We start from the raw sequence: 23,985 nt of genomic DNA, 5'->3' as shown, positions 1-23,985 counted from the left end.
CAACTTTCAAGGTCTTATCTTAAAGCACTTCACTAAACAAAAACCCAAAAACGGTCCATCGCCAATGCCTGGAATACAAAAAGAAATGAAGACGGTGCAGAAAATAGTGAAGCTATCGTGGAAATCTTTCAATGAACTTCACCTCTGTAAATACTGTTACATTGTTTTACTACATGAAAAAGGATCTATTGCAATAGTTATATAAATATGATTTAGGACAGCTATGCACACTTTTTTAAAGAGATATTTTGACTCAAACTGATCCGTATTTTTAAAGGTTTTGCAATACGTTGAACCAATAAATGCTGCAATGTGTTTTAATGAAATACAGAAAAGAGAAAAATCATTCCCTGCAGTGTTTGCAGCAAACATACTGAAGCATCGATCTAGATATGAGAAGCCAAAAGAATGAAAATTATTAGAGACTGAGCATAAGCAGAAATGAAACTAATTAGTCCATAGAGTCTTTTATCAAATTGAGTGAACACAAAGGTAAAGCAGAGGTACAAGTACTGAAACGGAACTTAGATTATTAAAACTGAAAGAATAACAGTTTAAAGAGTCTATTCCCATGACATCTAAAATGCTTAGCAGAGATAAGGAGTTTCTGTCTCTCTCTCTCTCTTTATATACATAGAGAGAAACTCCTTATCTATATGTATAGAGAGAGAAAGTAAACTTTTTATATATATTTTTATAAATACATATAAAATCTAAATGACACTTGCAGTGGTTCTTAAAATATTAGATTGCCAGTTGAAGATAGCTGAAATTTCAAAACCCAATGAACAAACCTGCTAGAATTTGTTCCAAATACTACTTCTCATATGCTCCACATACTCCAGGAGACTGATTTATTATTTGTCTCTCCACCATTTACCAAAAAGGTAGCATTAGTACAATCGTGTTTTGAGTAGTCCTATGAAATTCATAATGTAAAATGCTATCAAACAGGAATGTAACACGATGTCCTTTTAAACAGAATTGTTTTTCAATCACTGTACCTTGAAAGCATGCGCACTGTGCATGTCAAGGACCCACTAATGATGAAGATTAGCTCTTTAAAGAAGAGCTGGCAGCAAAATTTTAGTAAAAATGATTAAGCGATTAACCTGGTCACTACAGAACTGATAGTATTTGTATTATTATCTGCATAGCAGAGAGCTGAAACATAAGTAGCAGCTCTGGATTTTTTTTTTTCTAATATAAGCAAGTAAACATGGTTCAAATGACAATATTTAACGGAGTATATTGTCGGATTGATTCAATATTCCACTGAACTTAAATTTAAGCAGACAAGCTCTATCGAAGTCAAAAAGCCTTGGCCCTTCCTGGGGGACGCTGGCTCCGAAAGGACGCGGTGTCGTGGGGAGGCATTAGAGACGCAACGGGAGCCCTGGCGCGACGTCTCCCCTCCGGGCTGCGCGGGTACAGCGCCCGGCAGGGACCGCGCGCTGGGCTAGGGCTGGGGGAGGAAAGGGCAAGCAGGCTGCCCCTCTTCCTCTTCTTCCTCCCAGAACTTGCTGAAGCCCCTGAGATCCGGCCACTCGCAGGTGTGAGATGCGTGGGAACATTTGTGCGGTGCTGCTTTGATTTTTTTTAAAATCTAGATAGAATGGCTTGCAAGTGCTGCTTAAGGAGAAAATATGGATGCAAAACTGGAGAAACACCATAAGTAGGGAGATGATAAACAGGCTCCTAATTTCTTATCTTTGATGGTATTCAGTACTATTTTAAATATTCTCAAAAGAATCACAAAGATACAGAAGGTCATATATAAAATCCCTGATGAAGCAATTTAATGCTAAATTAAAGCTGAAACTAGGTAAGCCCAACGCTTGGGATCTTGGGTATTTTTAAGGACTAGAATAGAATCAATGCTACACAAGAACACAGTGCATTTTTCAGATTTTTAAATATTTATTTCCTAAATTAAATAGAGTAGGTTTAGCTGGTTCTTACAGCTTTGCAGGAAACAATTTAATTTCCAAACCAATTGTATATTGATAGCTGACAACAATGGTTTTACTTTATAAAAAGAGAATGGGAAAACAGTGTGCATTTCTGAAATGCTGCCAGAAAATTTCCTTTGAGAACACGTTCAGTGAAAAGTATACAAACAGGCATTAAACACAAATGTAATTTAATAAACATCCACTCAGCTATATGGTGTGATAAATAGGTAATAAGAATGTAATATAGGCATTTAGCTTTCAGCTTCCAAAGGAGCTGGAAGCTAAAACAATAATACTTTCATTAGACTCTCCTGCCTGGCATCAAGAGCCAATTTCCACCTATTAATATGGATTTCTATTACCTGCCTTGTGAATACTGTTAACCCATTTATCAAGCAAGAAGCCATACTTCTGTCACTTATTACCAGCAGAAGGGGAGCAGAAGGATTGCTAAACCATGTAACATTAGAGCATCAGATTAAATCATTCGACCTAGAAGATAAAAACATTCCATTTACATTTAAAATGAAAAAAAAAACAACCTTATCATATTACAGCTAATAAGACCTCTTGCAGGATCAAATCTTTCCTTGCTGCGTCAGAAGAAGAAAAAAATCACTGTCTGCAGACTAATTGTAAACTCAGTGCATGTGTAATTAAACATGCCTCATTGGTTCTCTTGATATGTCAATAGTGGGTAGGAGGAGGTTGATTTAAGTTAAACGACTCAAGTCTTACTGAACGTTTGCCCCTTTCCGTGTCCTCTAAGCAAAGCATCATTTAACAAACCAACCTCAGCCAAGTGTGAGCAGCTCGGAATTAAGTGTTTGTTATTGAGATTACGGCGGCGCCCAAAACACGCCAGGCGCTGGCGGGGCGCAGCGGGAGAGGCAGGGATGGGCGCCGCTCGGCAGAAGCGCTCCAGATTTACACCCGGAGCAAAGCGTGCCCTCAGAGCGAAGAGGGCTCCCGCGCTGCCCTCCCTCGGCAGCGAGACCGGATGAATGGAGGTACTGTAGCGCTATCGCAGTGGTGATAGGCACATATCTATTAATCACGTTTGTTGCTAAACACACTAAATTCCCGTTTTCCCACAGTGCAGAATTCTCCTTTTTTTTCCCCCAGGCCGGTTCTCAGCTGCAGCAAGCCACATCCAACATATAATGGATACAACTGAGAATTTAGCCATAACTCCACAGTTATCTCACTGCTCTACCCTTCACCTTCCTGCTAGGGTATTAAGATCACAAAGTTTTTCTTGCTGTTCTCCCTGGATCAGATTAGGAAAGTCTATCCCACTCCCGGGATAAAGAACCCATTATCTATCATGTCTGCTTCCGTGCCCATGGTAAAAGCTCCACTATATTCACCTCATCCACCTTCTCTGGAGTGGTGACCTAGGAGAAGTACTTTTATTCCTCCCACTCTACACATCTCAGCTGCAGATGCCCAAAATACCTAAGATCTCAATCCCCAAGGAAGAAGGAGGATACAGCAAAGCAGCAGAATGTGAGCAAAGTTTCTAAACTTATAATACTTAATTTTTTCTGCTCTCCATTCAGTGGAGACATTTAAGATATGTAAATTCTTCAACCGGGATGTCCCAACTTTCCTTGTCTGATCCTCTACTACTGTAAATCAGAAAACTTAATGCACCTGACTACAGCAGATTAGTGCTGGTTCACCTTACTCACCTGGCTATTTTTGTTTTGATTTGATTTTGTAAAACTATTAAAGTCTCCCAGTGTGTTTCTTTTGATAAGAATTCTCTGCAATTTCCATCCCTGACAGCCCGCAAAGTGCCCTGTCCCACGCACAGCCTGGTTGAGCCCAGGACACGCACACCGAGGACAGAGCATTTCTCCCCCCTTCTCTGAAATCTTGCAGTGATCAGTGAGTTGGTGAGTTACTCAGAAGTCATCAAGTAAACAAGGCTGCTCATTATGCTCCTCAATGAAATTATTACCATAAATAATTCTCAGTGGGGTATATGGGTTGACCAACATTGCATTCTTTTCGAAGGCTTGGAAGACGGACTGCTGCTTTGTAAAACAGATTTTGAATTCCTTTCATACTCTTGGGTAGTCATTTTACCCTTGCATTAACATTGTGAGGTTATCCATAGCCATTTCTTTCTCAGTGGTTCCTTAATCCTTTTCTGTTCATGTTGAGGCTCAGCACAAGCATGAGATATTTCTATAAACCACGTATTCAGGAGGATCTATCAATATGTATGCATGATGCAAGGAAGAAACATATTTCTGCTGAAGAAGAACCAGAATTTGGGGTCAGATGTTTTATATTTTAGCCAGATTTGATAAGACATATTAGGAATTCATAGGACTTTTATCATTTTCAACAGCAAGAGGATTAGACCCTATGCTGACAAGAGCAAGAACATTCATTGTTAGAAGAAATATGCACCACAGATGGAAATACAGTAGAGCACCTGAAAGATGTAACGTATTGTCCAATAAAACCACTATAAGCACTTTCAAATTCAGCCCAGCGATGGCTTGCCAAGTCAGTGCTTCATTTGTCTGGCAGAGCCAAAATTACAATGACTTCTGTGCTAACGCTCAGAACTGCAACAGAAGTGCAAAGGGAAGCCGTGTTTTAACCATGGCCTCCAATAACAGTGGGGATTCAAACTATGGATAATATACTAACGCTAAGGCCATAGGACAGAACGAAGCATTAGAAGCCTTTATTTGGATTAAAAAATTTTATCCAGGAAGCTTACAATACTCGATGAAAAGATTCAAGTCTCAATTTTGAAAAGCAGTATTTTGGTTTTTTTTTTTTCAAATTCAAGGAAAAGTAAAGATATTGACTCAATAATAATAGCCTGCCCCCTGTCTGAAGGCCCCGAAAGCAAAAGCATCTCAAATTTATCCCTCTTCCCCTTAAAATATTCAGACCACTGCAAATGTGTTACAACCTCAAAGACTTTTTGTACTGAACTTTTAAAATCCTTGACTTTTAATATGGTCATGCATCATTTGATTTTAATTACAGGTTTTTTTTTATCCCTTAATTTTGACTAAAAATGATGTGATTTACAAAGCAAACAAGCCAGTTAAACAAAGCTAATTAAATTCACTAGAGACAGCCTTGCTTTTCCCCTCGGTGAGTGTTTATTTCAGCTCCCAGTGCTCTGATAGCTCCTGACAGCTTGCTGGGACACAAGAAAGAAGTAGGTCAGGGTAAGCTGGAATCAGCAGCGCAGGATCCCATTAGACAGGCTCGTAGGGTAATGCGGCGATCGAGGAAGTGTGTGATGTAGTGACAGTGTTAGAGACACATAACAAACAGCCTGAGGACAGCCTCCAGCAGAACCGGTACATTTATCTTCCCGGGGTTATAATGACCCCTCGGAGAGCTCATCCAGCCTGCGATTGCTCGTACAGGAGGTGCTGCATAAACCTAATGACAAAAACGCGCTCGCAGTTGGCAAGATTACGCAAAGCCAGAGGCGACGCTGGCGCCGGCCCCTTCCCGCCGAGCCCTCGCGCTCTCCGTGCAAGCGGGGTACGTCCACCCGCGCGCCAGCGGGGACCGTGCTACGGCCTCGCCGCGCGCAGACATCAAAGGCCAATAAGGCTGGTTGCTCTTAACCTGCTTTTGAAATAGTGGCCTGATGATTACGGCGGAGGTGCCTGCACCGCGTGGCAGACTACCAAACGCCCAGGAGCAAGAAGAGCTGCTGCGGCGCCAGGCAGCACAGCAGCGCCGCGGGCCAACGGCGGACCGGTGCCTGCTCCGTTCTGCGGCGGGTGCCGCAGCTGCGTGTTTCGCCGCGCCGGGGAAAACAACCCCCCGGCACCTCAGTGCCATTTCAACTGGCGAGACACTTCACAGCGCGTGGAAGGGTCTGGCTATGTCTTCTTACGCCATAGCACCGCTGCCTGTGGGAGCAGCAGGCAAGACAGGCAGGGTTTGACTGGATTGCTCAGCTGGCGTTGCAAAAAGATAAAGAACCAGCAGCGGAACCAGGAAAGAGAACAAAAAAAGGCAAAATAAAAGTGATCGATGTATAATATCATAAGCTTTAAGCTCCTGCCATTATATTAGATTTTTTTAATGAAAAGTGTATTTTTATCAGATATGCCTATCTACCTGGACACTTGCTAGTGCAACTCTTCCCTCCTGAAGAAGGAGGATAGGGGTATTTTTCTAAGTGCCTTGCCAATAAGAGCAGAAAAAACAGCATCATAAACTGTGCAGTATAATATTAAGTCGGCGGCAAGCGAAATAGCAGAGCTCTACCTCTCCCTGCTCTCATGACTGCTGCTCACACCATTAAAAGTTCAAAGTCGATCACACAGCAGCTGACAGCGCCATACATACAGCAAACATTTCAATTATGAGAGTCAGTTCCTCTGGCTTACACAGAAAGCCAGAGATATCCTCCTCAACTCAAGACTGTGTAACTTACATTAAAAAGAGAGCGAGAACTGGCGCTATCTTAGAAAATAGGTAAGTTTGACAGGAACAATTTAAACCGCCATGGGCATAAACAAACACAAATGGAGAACGTTGTTTTATTTTGTTCAGAGCTCAATACATTTACTTGGCTTTGAGACGTCTCCGGCAACCACTTTACTTTAAGTGCATGAGCAAATCAGTCTTCAGAAATGATGAAGTCGGTGCTGATAAAACAGCCTGCATTATTTTAGGAGTTTGATTTCTGTCACCCTGACTTCATTTTCATGTTTATTCAACAACAGGGCGTCATGTTCGGCATTATCCCACTCTTTGCTTCTGGTCACAATCCTCCTGCAGCACAATTCATCTCCTGGGTTAGCAGCGCTTCCTGCTCTTCGGGGGGTCACACGACGCGGTCATTTGTATCCACCCATTTTATGACACAACACATCCCTTTCCTGCAATTTTTACTTAAGCAGACAGTTCCACTGTGTTCGCAGAGTTTTTGTCCAAGGGAGGTCTATTTGCTCCAACCCCAAGCACCCATGTAAAATCCCTACCCAGTTAAAGAGCCAAACACAGTCACAATCTAAAGAAAATATGCAGCAGGATAAAAAGCATTAAAAATAAAGGAAGACAACAATGAGAAGGATCAGAGCACCACTGAAATCCTGCAAGGACGGAAGGAAGCTTTTAACAGCACTAAAATATAAAATTGATTTGTACACATATTTGATAAAAATCAATACAATTAGCAAGTAACTGAATACTAGAAAGGGAAATTGATTGCTCGAGGGCCCAGAGGACTCAGGGCAATCAGTCCATTCTTCTAGCTCCTCCACTCTTAATAAAAATTTACTTTTTCATAATTCTGCCTGAACTCTTTGCCCATTAATAATGCTGCTAAATAGCTCTTCTTTTAGCACTATTATTGCAGACCTGCTTGAATTACGTTTAGAGGCAGTCTAGAGTGGCATGTGCTGGCCATTTTGCTATCTGCAGTACAGACCCCCAAGCAATAGCATAAAAGAATACTGGCTAATGAACGGGAGCACAGGAACACTTGAGAAGAGCTTATAAAATTAAGTACCAAAGTTTAAATAAACGGATTACCATAGAATTGATTTGCTACATCAATTTGGCCAGCTTTTGCTGATACATCATTCCTTTCTCAAAGGAGAAGAGCCACCGTTTCGAAACAACTAATTAAACATTTTGAACCGTGGCCCTACAGCGAGAGCAGGGCTGCATTGCTCTGCTCTCCTGCCTTCCTGCTGTCACCAAGCGATTCCTCACCACAGCGCAGAAATCGTTACTCCACCTGAAACAGGAGACTGAATTTATAGTCAAATCTAGACTAAATAAAGTGGCTTCTACAGCTGCCATCCCCAAGCCGGCTCCAGCTTCAGGCAAGGGCAGTCCTGTGTTTCAGCATTAGCGTGGGACTGGAAGGACTGGAAAGCCCCGGCCCTCCCAAGCACAGAGGGATGCCCCAGCTGGGAAGGCTCTCCTGCCCTGGTGAGGTTGTCCCTGACTCTCAGCATGCCACGCAAGCCGAGCGAGGGTGCGCACCGCTCGTACCGGGCTACCGAAGGAGGCTCCTATTTCAAAAGCTCAGATGCCTCCTCAGATAAGAACTTTCTCAGATGTTAAGCTTTGTCCACTGACTCATCTTGATAGGAAGTTCTCTAAAACCAAAAACTACCTTTGGGCCCTCAACAGACGCTGCACCAGCCTGCAGTTCAGGGTGACGCAGCCTTTGCTGTTAACTAGGGCCCTGATTCAGCACTGTACTTTAGCATATACTTAACTTGAGCTCTACAAGTAGTCCTATCCAAGTCAAAGGTAAGCAAATGATTTTTCTGTAATGATTAGACCACTTGCATGTCTGAAATTCAAGAATCTCATTTAAGCACATTCTAGTCCATCTCCAAAAGAACATCTCAAGGAGTCACTGGGTTGAATGAAACCATTTATGCACCTCATCACATTTACTCCAGCAGAAATTCTTTTACTCTTCAGAAATCTCTACATATGCTTATGCCTCCAATGGTCCAACTGGACCAGTGGTTGAACTGAGCTACTGTATCAGCCTAAGGAAAGGTCTATGGATGCTCTTAAACTCCACCAGAAATCTTTGGTGATACAGCCATAGGGCTGAATGAGAAACTGCACTACCAGAGGAGGAAAACCGTGCATCAGTTCAGCAAAAAACCTCTGTAAATGCCACAGGTGCCGCTGCAGTCATCTGCTCAGTTGCCTCACTAAATTCGTCATGATTTCCTTATTCAAAAACCTCTCTCACTGCTTCTTCTTACAAGGAAGAGACATTAGCCTGGACACAGAAACAGAAATCAGAAATTACACAGTTCTGGAACTGGCTTTCTTTGTAACCACAAGCAAGCTACTTTAATCTCTTTGCCTTAGTTTCCCTGCCTTCATTAGTAAAACAGAGACAGTGAAACTTATTTCACCTAACTCATACATCTTCTATGAAGATGAAATGCTTGTTCGGTGTAAAGTACTTGGAAGATGAAAGGCATCAAGTAAATATTATTCATAGTCACCACACCCACCAACAGGATCTCCAGTACACGGCTTTGGATCTGTGTTTAAAGAGTCTTTCTTTGTGTAATTCAGGAACTACACTTTCCTGGACTAGCCAAATTAAAGCTAATCAAGAATTCCCATGTTAATCAGCCTTCCAGCCTTTAGGAGATCATAAGGAGGATGATGGTCCCATTTCAAAAGACAGCACAGTGTCACAGCATGAATTACATCAAACCGACTGAAGCCCATTTACAACATGGTCATGGAGGAAACTATAAGAGTTCATCCATATACATTCATCTTAGCACATGCACACTTGTAAATCAGCTCCTATTCAGTAATGAAATGTAGAGTGACTCATTTTTTCTACATGTGAAAAAAGCTCTCAAAGAGAACCAAAGAATCTTTTTCTTTCCTTTCTGCCTTTATATACACTGAATTACATCTCCTTCCTTTGGAGAAGCCACAATGCTTCAGCGCCAGCTGTAGAACAGGACACGACTGTCTCTTTAGGTTGACAGAATCTAAGGCCAGTGTTAGACCCCAAATTTCTGTTAAGGAGATTTAGGAAGACGTTTTATTAGCAGCTCCCTTGATCTCTGAAGCCAGCTGCACGGCACACGGAGGCACAGGGGCCCCACAGTTGGTGCTGCCACCACGGCCCCGCGCACAGCCCCGGCACTGGCCCAGGTAAGGCCAGCAGCTGCTCCGGGCACTTCTGCTGCGCCAGGTGGGTCGCGTGCCACATTATTCACTTACTGTTCTAATCAAGTTTTGCAGGTCAGACTTTGCTCATGCAACCACAGCTATCCTGTGGGCAGTAAGTTAGGTGAAAGCTGTCTTCCCTATTTCTGCATTTACACAGCTAGGACAGCTGCGCAGACAAACCTTGACTTTTGGCCCAGCGTGAGCACCGGCTCAACACCAGCCAGCCTGTATTGCAGCTGCACGCTAAAAAGCAGTTGCATGCTTTGGTCGGCTGTTCAGTAGCTGGGCTGCTCAAGCACCGAGCTTGCCCAAAGAAAAATCCTCCTAATAAAATAAAGCAAACCACCAAATGCCAGGGACCACAGGGCAATGAAAGGTGCGCAGCCTGCACCGTGCCGGCCCTCCGTAAGAGCCTTCCTGCCTCTGCGCAGGGCAGCACGGGGCCAGCGACCCGGAGCACTGCTGAACATCTGCTAGAAGAGGCCAATTCCTCCAGCAGAGCAATGACAACAAAGGTGTGAAAGCAAGAGTACAAGAAGGAAACAAGAGGTACAAACTTAAGAAATACAACGGAGATAGAGAAGCGCTGTCTGGGAAAGCGCTGAGGGACGCAAAGGGAGTTTGCCTCCTCGCTTGTGTCCAGCGCTGCATACGGACAAACAACACGCACTACGGACACGGAGCCGTCCTCAGAAGGGAAATGCCCGCTGGCTGTTACTGCTTAACCTGCCCTACTAGGGAGCACGTCTGCCCTGCAAAGAGATGCCACCTAAGCCCGCAGGCACGGCGAACGCGCGACAGCAGGGTGAGCTCGGCGAATCGAGCCGCAAGACCCATGCGAAGCGCGACACTCTGCTTCACTACGTGTCGGGGAGCAGCTGGCAAAGCATTCAGCAGCACGTTTCCCGCACTCCTCGTATGAAGGCCTAGACCCGCTTCTGCTGCTAGTGTGAACGCCAGCGGAGGGACAGCCTACGGATTGGCTGAAGGCTGTAAAGTGGGCGACCACTTTAAATTATGAAATATTAGACACGTAGTTACCAATATAGATGCTCCAAAAGGAGGACTGGCAGGCAGCCAGCATCAGTCACCCTGTAGTTCACCATTGCTGCCTTTCTTAGATATGATAAAATTAAAGCTACGGGCTTACATAAGACTTCCAATAATTAATTCACGCCTTGGCTTCACAAAGTAACAACATCCAAAATCAGATCCATGCAGGCAAGTACTGGGGGGTTTCCTACGCTACAGCACTTGACGTTGTGTATTGCTGTAGCTCACAGCATTTCTACGCACGCCGTCCTTAGAAACGTCTCCAGACTCTATGTAGCGTGGCATGCGAGCATCAGAAACTATTCAGAGTGGCTAATTTGGATTTCAAACCATCTCTGTGGAGAGTCGTTCAAATGCTCTGTATCTGGCTAGATATTTGGGGAGTAGGATGAGGGGAGAGAAGAGCAATCAAGAGGAAAAAAAAAAAAGAGTTGTAGAAGATGTGTACAGGCAGAAGTATTTTAAAGAAAGGACAGTTAAGACTGCCCAAGTCAAGCTTTTTCCAGGTACAAAACACAGATGTTAGAGTGACAGAGAAGCAAGGTGGGATGCAGTAAATGGCTCAGCCTGCGACATGCAAGATTTTCATAATTTATAACCAACAGAAGACATGCACTTCTCCTTCAAAATGCTGAGAGCGCCCCACAGCATCCAATTAATGGCGTTGTGTACAGTGAACACACTTACACTAATTGACTGGTCCAATGACCATGGCTGCCCCCAAGCCTTTCTGCAAGAAGCATTTCTGCAGCAGCGCCGCGCGGAAGTGCTTCACGTTTATTAACTTGTTTGCTTCTGATTGCTGGATTGGTTCCCCATTCCCAAGGCACTTAGATTTATTCTTTTAGTTTAACACTACAAAGTAATCAAATCGCTCCATTACAGCTGACAGACTTTAGGAGCCCTGCAGGGGAGGGGAGAGAGGCATCAGAAAAAATGTCTACATTTTCCCTCACATGCTTCACGCTTGCCCTCAACTTGGGATTCTACACATCTATATCTCTCGAACTTGAAAGAATATTGAATTTCTAACTGACATGAGAAGTTATTTGAGGATGCAGGACTTTCACTTGAAATTAAGGCTGATCTACCTTCTGGGATCAGGGACCAAGATTCACTCCCGATGAAGACTGAAAAGCTCACGCGCACTCTCTTTCTGCTTCCAGTCAAACACGAGCGTTGCTGCAACCAAGAAAATATCCTTCCAACACTCTGTAAAGTTCAAACCAACCAACCCATGAATAAGAACAGGGGACGAGACAGAGGATTTCACACACCCCTTTGTGCCCTTTCCTCCAACGGGTCGAATAGGTAAGAACAGGAAGACAAAGCAGATGCCTCAGAGAGTCAAGAATAATATGGAAATTGAGGAAAAGGGCACTCCTTTGATTGGATTTTGACAGTGACTCTTCAGTACAATTTATGCAATGAAATATTACAAAACGCTCAGCGCACAGCCCTTGGGGTGGACGACAAAAATATATATTTTTTTAATTTACAGAAACTCCAACATCCTTGCTTAATGTTACCAATGCAAAACTAGAAAACAAATAGTGCTTGCATGGCCCTGTGGTTCAAAAATAATTTGCACGAACCATCCCTTGAAGTACAGAAAGGGCCCTCCATTATTAAAAAGCAAATGTATTTCATTTTAGACTATACTTACACTGACAGGCTAAAGCTTAAAGAAATTCCAGCAGGTTTTTTGAGTAGAGAAAAACAACAAAACAAATCTTCATGGAGCCTGTGATCAAATAGTCTTACAGAGTATGGACTTACTACACCAACAATGTCAGGCATTTCAATGCAGTAGCATCAAAACTAGATATTTACTGCTTGATAGTGAGTAACCCTTTGAAAAGGGAGGAACAAAAATTCCTTTTTAATGAGTCACCATTTGGCAGTCAGAGATCAAAACCTTTTGCCTGTATTTCTGACTGCAGTATTGTATATACTTGGTTTTTTTCACCCTCTGTGACTTTACTTAAATCAACAGAGTTAATTAAGAAAATAAGTAAGTTAAAGGAACAGGAAAAGTGAAGTCCTTAAAAGTACCTGACAATGAACACAATCTACAGGGTTAGTGAAATAGTGGAAGAATTCAGAAATGATTCCGTATATAAACTTGGAATTGGGAAAATCCTAGTAAGATTAAAAGTAACTAGTCAGACCAAAATGAAATTATACTGAGCATCCAGTCTGATTACCACATTTGGTCAGTGTTTGCTAATTATTCTTAAACTAATGCAACTGTACAGGGTCACAGTTCCTTCCGTCTGAGTGGAACTGTATAGGACTAATGTCTTTGTAAAAGATTCATTTGTTTACCTTTGCCCAAAACTTAACCTATGAATATCTGTGACAGAGAATGAAATATTAAAACACATGCCTGAAAGTAGGTGCCATTTTTGTCTTTAAAAATCTTTTCTTTCATCCTATATCAAATTCTAGACTTTTAGCAAAAAGGAAGATACTATGATGTGATGTCCCCAAAAGAAAAAATCCATTTGCTTTAGGCAAGAGTATTATAGCCAAAACACAGAAATAAAACTGTCATTTATATTGAGGGGCCTTAGAATAAGATACAGCTGGCTTTATTTTGAATATAATTTCTGACCGTGTGAAAAGACCCCAAAGACCTCAGTTAGTAATAAGCACTTTTGCTTTACAAAATATTTAACTAGTTAACCTCCACACTAAACATCCTTAATAAAAAGCACCATTACTCCTGTTTTACAATGCACAAGTAAGAAGCTGGGAACTATTTACTCCAAAAATCGCCTCCACCTCTGGAGGCCTGTGGAGCTGTAGATATTCAGACTCTGTGAAAAAAATCTGACAGTTTTGAAATTGGAGCAGGCATAATTCAGGCTTAGCTTCTGCCTTAGGAAACTTCCAAATTGTGATATGAAAACTCACTTCCACTAAAAATCAGAATGGGACCCTACAGCTCACTTCACGCCAGCTCTCCAACAGCCACGACACGTAACTGCTCATCAGCAGAAGAGTCTCCATACCTTACTGCCAATTCATTGAACCATCCAGTCCCTTACAGCATTTGACCTTAATTTATATTCAGTTTACTCCTAGATTAAAGTTATTAGGGTAAATAATTACAGTAACTGGTAGCAGTTCGGGAATTCAGAGAAATAACGTGCTCCACTACTATAAAGAGAATCAATCATCCATCTCTTTCCATTAGTCTTTTTGGCAATCCTGTGTCACTGTTGTCACAAGCCCAGATAACGATGCCACATTAATTCACCTTCTGAGAAAGGGACTACAAGATTTGACTCCGTAACTGTGTCCTGTCTGACCTTGGGGAATCTTTGGGGAAGGTTTCCCATCAACTGCAGTTACAGTTTTTACTGATAGAGGATTACTGAGTTGGGCCCACACTGTGTAATTTGAATGCATGACCCAAAAATAAACAACTGATCTTCTCTTTCCACTAGAAATAAATCAGCAACACATAAACCAACAGTTTTTCAGATCTAGCCCTATGTGAGAAATTACATTTTCAAAGTAATTTCAAAAAGTCTGCTCAGAGGTGATGGACAGAGGGTGGAACAAGGAGATAGCTACTAGATCACGTAACAACAGTTCTTTTAATTAAATTCAACAAAACTGGAGATAAGCTGCACTTCCCAATCCAAACCTTCCCAATTCAAATGAAAAAAATCTTTATTGTAAATACTACAGAGCACAGAACTTGAAAAGAAACCCGTAACATGATTCATCACAAAACCAGACTCCCTTCCTTCAGGACTATAAACTCCTCTCAATGCAAAGTGAAATACTGTATTTCTGATGTCAGCACGAGCAGACAGAAGAGGACATATGGCCTTTTGTATTGTTCCCAAGATGCCGTATGTTAAAAAAAAAAAAAATCAGAAATCATTATCCAGGCTGGAAGAAACTCAAGCCATCTTAAAAGCTTGTTTATTGCAATTTGGAAGACCTTTTAAAAAAAAAACCCACAAAACAACAAACTACTTATAGACACCTAATCCTAGCCCAAAATGGTAGATGGGTATCAAGCAGGAACCATGCATTATTTTGGGGAAATTTCTGCTGAGATGATCATTTGAGTACTTCTCTGTAACTAGATATCATTTCCATTACTGTGGCTACAACTAAGAAGTTAACAACACTATTTACACTAGTACTGTTGTATCACTGGAAACAACAAGATTATGTACTTTAATTCTAATGCCAGCACAATTATTTTAACACCGAGTGTGTCAGATCTGACTCTATACCCCCTAAATTAATTTCAGAGTAGTGGCTAAATAAAATGACATACTTCTTTGTGCTTTTGTTATAACACGCTCATGTGCAGCAAACTGTGAAGAAAATGTAGTAATTAGAGGTTAAATGAATCCCTGACAGACAGGCAGCCTAGCAAAGCTGGGCCCTCTTCGGAAAACACAGCGAAAGCTTGCCAGTCTTTCCGAAGCCGGCACAAAGAGCAGGCGGATCGGCAAGCGCCTCGCAGCCCCGGCCCCAGCCGCGGCCCCGCCAGAAGGCAACGCTGCAAAGCCCCGGCCGGACCGCCAGCGGCCGACGCCGCCACCCGGGCCGCGGCACGAGCGTGGCGGAGAGCTCGGCGCCATGGCCGCTGCAGGCGCCGACGGCCCGCTCGGGACTGACGACCCGCACCTAAGGACAGCCCTTCGCGCAGCGGAGCGGCCCAGCCGCCGGCTGCTCGACCTCTGCACGCTCACAAAAGCGCGCCACGGCCTTTTATTTCACAACATCACCAGAAGGTTGCCCTTCTGCTTCTGATTTTATGCAATAGATGTCATTCTGCACAGCGGTGTAAAAGTGCTGTGCTATTTTGAAAACAGTAGCTAGGTCCAACTAGGGGAAATTTAACTTCCAAGCCTGCCAGAAGTTCTGAAGCATTTGATTCTAGAGAAGCAGAAACTTCCGCAGAATCGCGAAGGAAAAATAACGCGAAACAGAAGATACGGCCACCTGGCTTTGGTGCTGTCCACCAAGCATTTCTGTCTTGTGCGTGTCGGTCCGACCTGCGTAGCCACGGCTCCGCAAAATGAGCCGGCTGTTAAAACCAAGCCAATACGACTTGCTACCAGAAGGGGACAACTCACCCAAGAGCGGTTGTTCAACCCCAGAGCGCTCCGGGGTCGCAGCGCTGAGAAACCCTTGCGCAGGAGCGCCACGGGCGCCGCGCAGCCTCTGCGCCCTCGGCGAACGTGCCACCTCTGAAGGTGCAAGGCGCAAAAAGCACCTTCCCCCCGGGCTAGCGCCGATGCCACTCCATGGACTGCCTGACGCGGGGTGAAACGCCACCACCGTTAACACCCTGCCTGCGGAGGTCACCTATATCCCGCGTGCACCACACCGGGCCCCCAGCTGGCCCTGCCCGGCGGGGAGAGTACCACAGGCAGCTGCCGCTAAACCACCAGGTAAAATCCCCCAACCCCCCCAAAAAACCCAAACAAACGAAAAAAACCACTACACAAAACCTATATCACAATTAAAGCAAAAGCAAAGCGCGGGCTCGCTGAGATTGCAGATCTGCGTGGGAGTGTGTTAACAGCGCTGGTATTTCTGTACTACCCAGATCATCAATTATTAACAAATTAGGACATGCCTGATGGGCGACTTATGTAACACTTCGTTATCAATAAAACTGCCAAGTCCCTCGCAGGGGAAAGCGAAGCGGATTCCAACAAGCCATAACCCGACGCCTCCCCTCGGCCGAGGTTCGGCGAGGAACGACACCCCAGCGCGGCCACCGGCTCCCCAGGGACCACCGGGGCCGGCCCCCGCCCCGGCTGCGCCCGGAGCCCCCAGGCTCCTGCGAGCAGCTCTTTAACCAGGGCCGGGCTTGTCGATGGCTCGTTGCACAGCCGAGCAGCCCCGCACCTCTCTGCGAGCCGCGGGCGCTGTCCCGCGGGGCCGCGGTGCAACACCCCACGCTCTCCTCCGCTCCGTCCTGCGGGCGCAGCGCTTCCCCCACGCCCGAAAATCCAGCCTGCGCTGGCGATATCCTTCACCTTGCTCTGCTTCCACTGCATCCCCTCCGACAGCAAGAGGAGCAGTGGCCGGTGGGGGGCGCGGAATAATCCCCCTTCCCCACTCAAGGGCCTGATCCTTCAGCCCTTAATCCTAGGATCAAATCGGAGTCTCATCTCCCATGAAACGAAAAAGGATGCCAGACGGGGCCCCCGGCAGGGTAACGAGTGGTACACACTCCTGCTACACCGCCGAGCAAACGCTCTTCAGTTCACCCCGGGTGCACAACAGAGCAGACCACTCCAGAAAGAGCTACTGCAGCCTTGCACGGAAAAGTCACGCAAAACAAATATTTTCCTCTTGGAGGAAAGGAACTACTCAGTAATACATTTTTTTTCATTAAAAGCCCCAACTTGTTACCAGTGAGGAGGCTTCCCAAGAGGAATAAAGACTCTTCACTGCTCATTTGCTAGTTATCCCCGCTCTGATGGCATCGCTCTGCGTTGGCACAACCGGTGCCTTCGAAAACAATGGAGCCGTGTCCCAAGAACCAGGGGCCCTGCTCTGGCTGTCACCCTGCAATATACCTTCTCTAGGAAGAGAGCTAATGGGCCAGTTCGTAGCAAACCGCAACGAAAAATATCCAGCAGAAGCGAGGGACGTAAAGTGAAACCTTTAAGTGACAAAGGTTTCAATTTTCTGTGCAAAGTGTTGGCAGTAATAGTAACATGGGAGGAAGAGCATGATGCAAGCACTGGCTGTTTTGCAAAGTTTCCCTTGAGCTGCTGGCAGCTCTGAAATGGGGTACAGAAAGTCAAAACTGTGTTATTGGACACTGCCTATTTTGTAGGGTTTTTAATTAAACAGTATTGTGATTTTTTTGCTATTTTCACTTAAAAAGAGCAATATTCCAGTACATTTCAGCATTCCATACACTCAGAAACCACACTAATGAGGGCAGGGCTAGATACCTAAACAGTTTCTTCACATATTTTTTAAGCATTAGCCTTTTTGAGTGCACCCTTGTTACGGGTTAAACAAAGCAAAACTCACTACAACTACACAACAGTAGCTTATACATTTGGCATTTTACAGCAATGTTTGAAAGTTCCCCTTCAAAATTACTGGCAAGGAAGGAAGTTCTGCATAATTTTAGCGCTCAACATCTGAAAAAATTAGAACAGTCCCAACTGTTCTTTGAGATGTATAAAAGAACAGTTGAAAAACTTACAGTTGACTGGTGCTACCTAGGTTACCCGTCAATGGCATTGAAACTGGTATATTATTAAGAGAGGTGTATGACGGGAATTGGTTTATTGTGCTGATCCATAGTAACCAACTCCTGTTCGTCCATCATTTATCTCTCTCACCAGCGACATATGGGTTTGTCTATTCACACTCTCAGCACTCTATCTGCTCCAACAAACAGTCGGCCTTTTCTGCTTGGATAAGGAGATTTTTTAGTTACATCCATTATGTGCATATCAACATTTATGGCAGGAAGATAATTGCCAAAGAGCTCAGGGGGATAAAAGCTCCCTCTTTATAACACAAACCCCCTTAAAAAAATCAATATTGATATAAAACAGTCCAGCGCAAAGCCTTGGTGTGTCTTCTGCTTCCTTCAGTTTGAAATATATATATATTTTTTGCTTTCCACATAGCAAGTCAAACTGGAACATCAGGTAGAAAGCCTTCATAATGAGTTACACTACTGCTCTTCCCGAAGAGGGGAAAAAAAAAAAAGCGGTATACAATATTAATTGTTCCTTAAAGAAGTGAGTGGCAAATGTGTAAGATATAGAGAGGGTTCCTTGGAGAAGCGCCAGCATCATTTAAACTGATTTAGCCATCTCTATTTGGAGACCATACCAATTACTAATGAATCGTAACTTATAGTCACCTTCTCCTAAATGTTGAAAAATGCTGACAGCTCAGAAACAGCCAGCACAAGGGAACAATGAAGACTTGTGGATTCTGCCTTTTTTTCATATTTAAAAAGCCTCAGACAACCTTCTACTCTTCCATCCCCCAGTATGGATAAATCCATTTGTCACAGCTTTTGCATGATTTACTTCACTTTCCCATGGTTACGTAGTCATGAAAGTTATTTTAAGGCAACTTTCATCAGAGTAGCAAGTAACATAGGACACGTATTGATTAAACGACTGGGAACCAGCGAGTTGCACTGTACTTAACCCACGGGACAGCTCTGGGGTTTCACTCACTGTTACCTGTGCCTTTCTGCTACCTCCCTTTCCCAACTTTTGTTTCACTCGCCGAGGCCAGCCCCGAGCTCGACCCCATTCCACAGTGGCATCTGGGCAGGTGGTGACCATTTAAGCGAGGTGGCTCTGCCGGTCTGTCACCTGGGATGAGGACCTCCTCTGGTCAGTCTTGCCGGATGTTCAGAAAGCAGCCGGCACTATAGCTCCCCAGTCCCACCTGGAATCTCTGAGTGCTACCACATTACAATATTAGTAACAAGACTGGTTAAAAAATAAATAACTGGCATCCATGGGTATTTATGAAACTTCTGCCTGTGTAAGAAAAAGCCATACAAAATAATAAAAAAATATAACTGTTGCCTGTAATTACTAACCCCCCAACCCAGTAACAACTACCTTGGCTGTGAAAAAATCCAAGAGACTTTGCAGGTTGAAACTACTTAGTTACAAGGGTCTAAAAGTGAAGCCCTGTCAATATTTGCCTTTCTGATTCTTAGGTATTAGATGAAAGAACTAAAAATAGAGACTGAAAACCCGAGCTGAAAAAAACCCATAAAATAAAAAGCTAAATTAGATTTGAGCTGCTCAAATCTAAATATTATATAGCTTTTTACGCACTTTGAGGGCTGTTGACTGCATATTACCTGCTTTACAATATATAGTATTTGTTTTTTATCCCTGAGCAACAGACTATTTCCTGGTTGAGTTTAAAAACTCGGTGACGTTCCAACTTCAACCCACACATGTGTGTCACTGTCAACGTCAGTGGCAGGAAAACATTAGAAGTCACCCTTGCTAATGCTTTCCTAACATGGAATTTCCTTGTGCCGCGCTCCCCCCGCCCCCCGCCGCCAGCATCCTTCCCAAACGGCTCTTCCCTTCCAAGAGGCGGCGCGCAGGGAGGAGGGCGAGCGCGCAGCGCCGGCGCCGGCGCGCCGCGGCTGCTCCGCCTGCGCTGCCCTGCGCGGGAGCCGGCGCCCCTCGCGCGCAGCGGAGCGAAGCGGAGGACGCGCAGCCCCGCGCACAGACGCGCGTTCCCGCGGGGGCGCGCGGGGGGCGGCAGCTGCGCGGCCCGGCAGGTTCCCGGCCGCTCCGTGTCCCCGCGGCGCCGCCGCAGCGGGGGCGCGCAAGGCGCGGGGGCGCCCGCGGCGCGCAGGGGCAGGCGGCGCTGGCGGGGATTACGCGGCTCAGCGGGCAGCGCGGCGATTATGTAAGAGGCGGGACACGGGCTCCGCGCGGCGCGGCGCGGCCCCCCGGGCTCCGGCCCCGGCGGGCGGAAGCGGGAGGCGGCGGCGGCGGGGGCTGCGCGGCGGCGGCCGGGCGCGGGGGAGCGCGGCGCCCCGCTCCGCTCCGCCCCGCTGGGCGGCCCCGGCCGCGGGGCAGCGGCCGTGCGCGCTGCATCGGGCCGGGGCCGCCCCCCGCCGCCCCCGCGGGGAGGTGCGAGGCGACCGCGCGTCTGCGGACGGCGAGGAGGAAGCGGCGGAGCGGGCGCGCGCGGCGTGGCGGGTCCGCGGCTGCTCCCGCAGCCCGTCGGTCTGCGCTGCGGAGCGCCGGGCTCCGCGCAGAGCCGCTGCCGTGCCCTCCTCCCGCTGCCGGAGCGCGGAAAACAAAAGCCGCCCTTTAATTTATTGTTCGGGAAGGGGGAGCTGAAAGGAAAGCAAAGCCCGTTTTCTTCCAGGAAGCTGCCGCTCTCCCCGGGAGCCCTGCGGGTCCCCTGGCTACAGCCCCCGCCAGCAGCCCCCGCACAAAAGCCGCCGGCCCGGCGCGGCCCCGCTCGCCGCCGCCCCCCGGGCGAGCAACAGGCCGGGCGCCGCTGCGCACCGGGGGCGGACGGGGCAGCCCCCGGCTCGGAGGGGGGCGCGGGGCCGAGTCAGCGAGCTGCTTGTTTACCCTGCAATTGCTCTGAGCCCCGGTCTTAATCACAGGATGAGAAACCAGAACAGTTTAAATCGTGAGTCAGCACGCATTTTATTTTAAATACATGTATAGTCTCGGAGGGAGTCGCGAACACGCCGCGTTTGCACCATCTCCCTCACTTGTGGGCTATTCCCGTTGCGAGACACACACGCACTCTCTCGCCGAAAGGAGGCTGAATTTGCTGCTCCACACTCTTTTCAGGAATAACTAGAGGCTCCTTCGGGGCTCAGCTGAGCCTTTTGTTCAAAATCCTGCCTATATAATGTGCACTTCAGACTCCCAAAATAGCCAGGCAAGCCGCTGCCAACAGAAATACCAGGAGTTATTAAAAAAAAGGGAGGGGGGGGGAAACCACCGCTAGCCCTCCTGCCCCACGCGTGCCGGCGGCGGCGGGTGCAGCCCCTCGCTCGCCCCGGGCTTCGCCGCCGGCCCCAGCCGCGGCTCCGGGGCCGCAGCGACGCGCCAGCGGCGGCGCCCCGCGCCGGGCTCGGACCCGGCGGCAGCTGCTCCGTTCCCGGACGGGTCTCCAGACCCACGTTTCACGCCGGAATAACAGCGAGGCAATGCACCCTCCCCCCCCCGCCCCGGGGCGCCCCCGGCCGCCGCCGGGCTGCGGGAGGCAGAGGGAGCCGGGCTGCGAGCCCGCCCCCGCCGGCACCGCCGCCGCCGCCGCCCGCGGCAGGCGCCGACCCGGGGACGCGCCGCGCCGGCGGCTCCGCTCCGCGCCCGGCGCCGCCTCTGCCCTCGCCCCGCTCCCTGGCGCAGCCCCGCACAGCACCTTGCTCACCACCATTTTAAAGCCCACGGATCCCCCCCGCCAGCGACAGCCTCCCTCCTCTCCCTGCACTGACATCGGCCCTCACGAGAAAGGAGGGTTGAATCTTTACACCAAGTTTCTGCTTTCTTCTTCTTTTTTTTTAATCCCCAACGCAGCCTTTACACCCCCAAGCTAGCAGGAGGCAGCCGGCACAAGGTGGCTACTTTCTTGAACCGCCTCTGAAAACTTTGCGGTGCCGGCTCGGAGCGGCTGCGGCTGCAGCCGGCTGCGGCTGGGCGAGCAACTGCTCGCCGGCTGCTTAAGTCCTTTTAGAACAACTCCTACTTTTCCGGTCCGTATCGATTTCAAATGCTACTTACTGGAATATGCGGCTCCATGCGTGGTGCTTCTACCCGCTGGGAAACCAGCAGCATCTTGGACTGGGGATCAACCAGCTTTTAGATCCACTTTGGCTGTATTTAGCAAAACCCGGCGCAGCAAAAGCCTCTGAGATTGTTTTCGCCTTTTAGGTTCCAGACAAGTTCATCCTGGCGTTGCAGTTTGCTAATGATTCACTGTCTGTCTCAATCTGCTCACTACATTTCCATCAGCCCACAGCTTCCTCACTTAGAAGGTGGAGTTTGTGGGGTTTAAGTTACTGATAGGCATATCTAAGTGCTGTGTCACTCAAAGAGGAGGAGACACACGCACACACATGCACACTCGCACACACACACAAACCGCTCGGGCTTAAAGGGGAAGTAACACTTTCTTCTCCGCTTCAGAAACTGGAAACCTCAAAGATCCAAGGATTTTTTTTTATGTTTTTTTTCTGTGCGTGAAGGCAAAGATCGTGCAGTCTGCGGGCAGTATCTTATGCAAAGAGCTTAGCAGGTACAGAGCCTTCTTTTAGAGCTTCAGTATAGTTTAGTACAAAAGTAAGGTAGCTCACAAACATACCGGCAATTAATGGATTTTTTTTTTCAAGTCAAAGTGTACAAATCACTGAAAAGATAGCCCAAGGCATGAGGTGTAAAGATCCGAGTTAATCCTGAGCAGCGTAATTTCCTGTCTCTTTCTGCCGTTACAATAGGATATTCAATGCTCCTAAGGCTCACAAAAGGGTTAAGCTCACCTCACACAGGTGAAGCCAGGTTACCAAGGAGGAAACAGCAGAGTTGGTTCATTTTCTCCCTTTGTGCTATGTGCATGTATTTATGAAGATAGATACAAATCTGAATAGAAAGCTGCCATAAAACCACACACTTCTTATATGACTATAAATGTGCTTGTAACAAGCTGCAATCTCTGAATATTAATTTTGACAGGCCATCAACTGAAAGCCGAGACCTGTTCAGATCTCTGGGGTTGTGCACGGAGGGCTGGGAACAGCCAGCTGCAGGCAGTTAGGGCAGCATGCTGGGTCCGTAAATAATTGTTGCTATAATCTCATTTCACTACCCCCCTAAATCAATATGATTGTCACTCCTGTCCTGATATCTTGGAGGCATTAGAAACCCCATCCCAATTCACTGACCTAACAGATGCATGGAATACATAGCACCAATTCTAATAAAATGTCTATTTTTATCATTCCTACTGTAAATACTGCACATTACAGTATCCTACTGTAATATTAGTAAATAATGCTGTATAAAATTGAGAAGAAAATGAAGTTATTTGAATAAAACCTAATTTCTGTGGCTAAATAGATACAAGCGGAGCAAGAATCTGGCCTAACTTCCCTGAAAGTTTACCACACAGCAGTCATCTTCTGCTTGCATTTAAATACATGTAACCTTGGTGGATTTCACTGGGGATTCTCCTCATTTCCCTGAGGAAAGCTTTTCCTTTTATCACGTTTGCACTTGGAAACTTTCAGACCAAAACCAGCCTTACACATTTCATAACAACCCCATGTGCATACATATCAGGAATATCAGTTCATAAATAAAGTTCTTTTTCACCTTTGCTTAAACCTCTAGTTTTACACCTGACTTACCTGAGTGGTATTTGGGTTACTTTAGTTTTGATTGTCTGGAAATTCTCTGTTACTTAGGTGGGGTTTTTTTGCTGATTTTGCCTTATATATCTTTTAAAATTACTTCAGTGTCCTGTAATACTTTGTATATTGAAGAAAGATGCACAAAACCAATAAACCACGTGGGTGTGCGCACCCTGAATTTGGCAGACTCCAGAGGCAGATCTCCTGACGGATTCAAGTGCCCCCAGGGAGGTGTATCAACACCCGATGTCTCGGCTTGCCAGGCTGCCCAGGTGTGATCGAGAGCCCTGCCGTAGGTCCCGAGGCTCAAATACAGCACTGGGGCATCAGTAGGGGATCTAAAATAGCCACTGTGCTGAGCAAGAGCCAGCTGAAGTGAGCAAGCTTGGGGGGGATGTG

The 23,985-nt window shown here is 46.3% G+C and overlaps 1 protein-coding gene across 2 annotated transcripts in view; it reads right to left on the bottom strand.

Moving 5' to 3' along the window:
- The window catches only part of MAMLD1 (mastermind like domain containing 1), an 82,386-nt gene extending 60,204 nt beyond the window's left edge, over positions 1-22,182 (bottom strand). For both annotated transcript variants that reach the window (XM_067304190.1, XM_013946363.2), the window contains exon 1: positions 21,962-22,182. In XM_067304190.1, the coding sequence (XP_067160291.1) occupies positions 21,962-22,015 (54 nt within the window). In that variant the 5' untranslated portion in view covers positions 22,016-22,182. The remainder of the gene's footprint in view (positions 1-21,961) is intronic.
- Between the last annotated feature and the right edge of the window lie 1,803 nt (positions 22,183-23,985).

This window comes from Apteryx mantelli, chromosome 13, assembly GCF_036417845.1.
Source record: "Apteryx mantelli isolate bAptMan1 chromosome 13, bAptMan1.hap1, whole genome shotgun sequence".
Lineage (NCBI taxonomy): Eukaryota > Metazoa > Chordata > Aves > Apterygiformes > Apterygidae > Apteryx > Apteryx mantelli.
The sequence above is the reverse complement of the archived record's forward strand: the minus strand, read 5'-3'. Positions and strand labels throughout refer to the sequence as shown.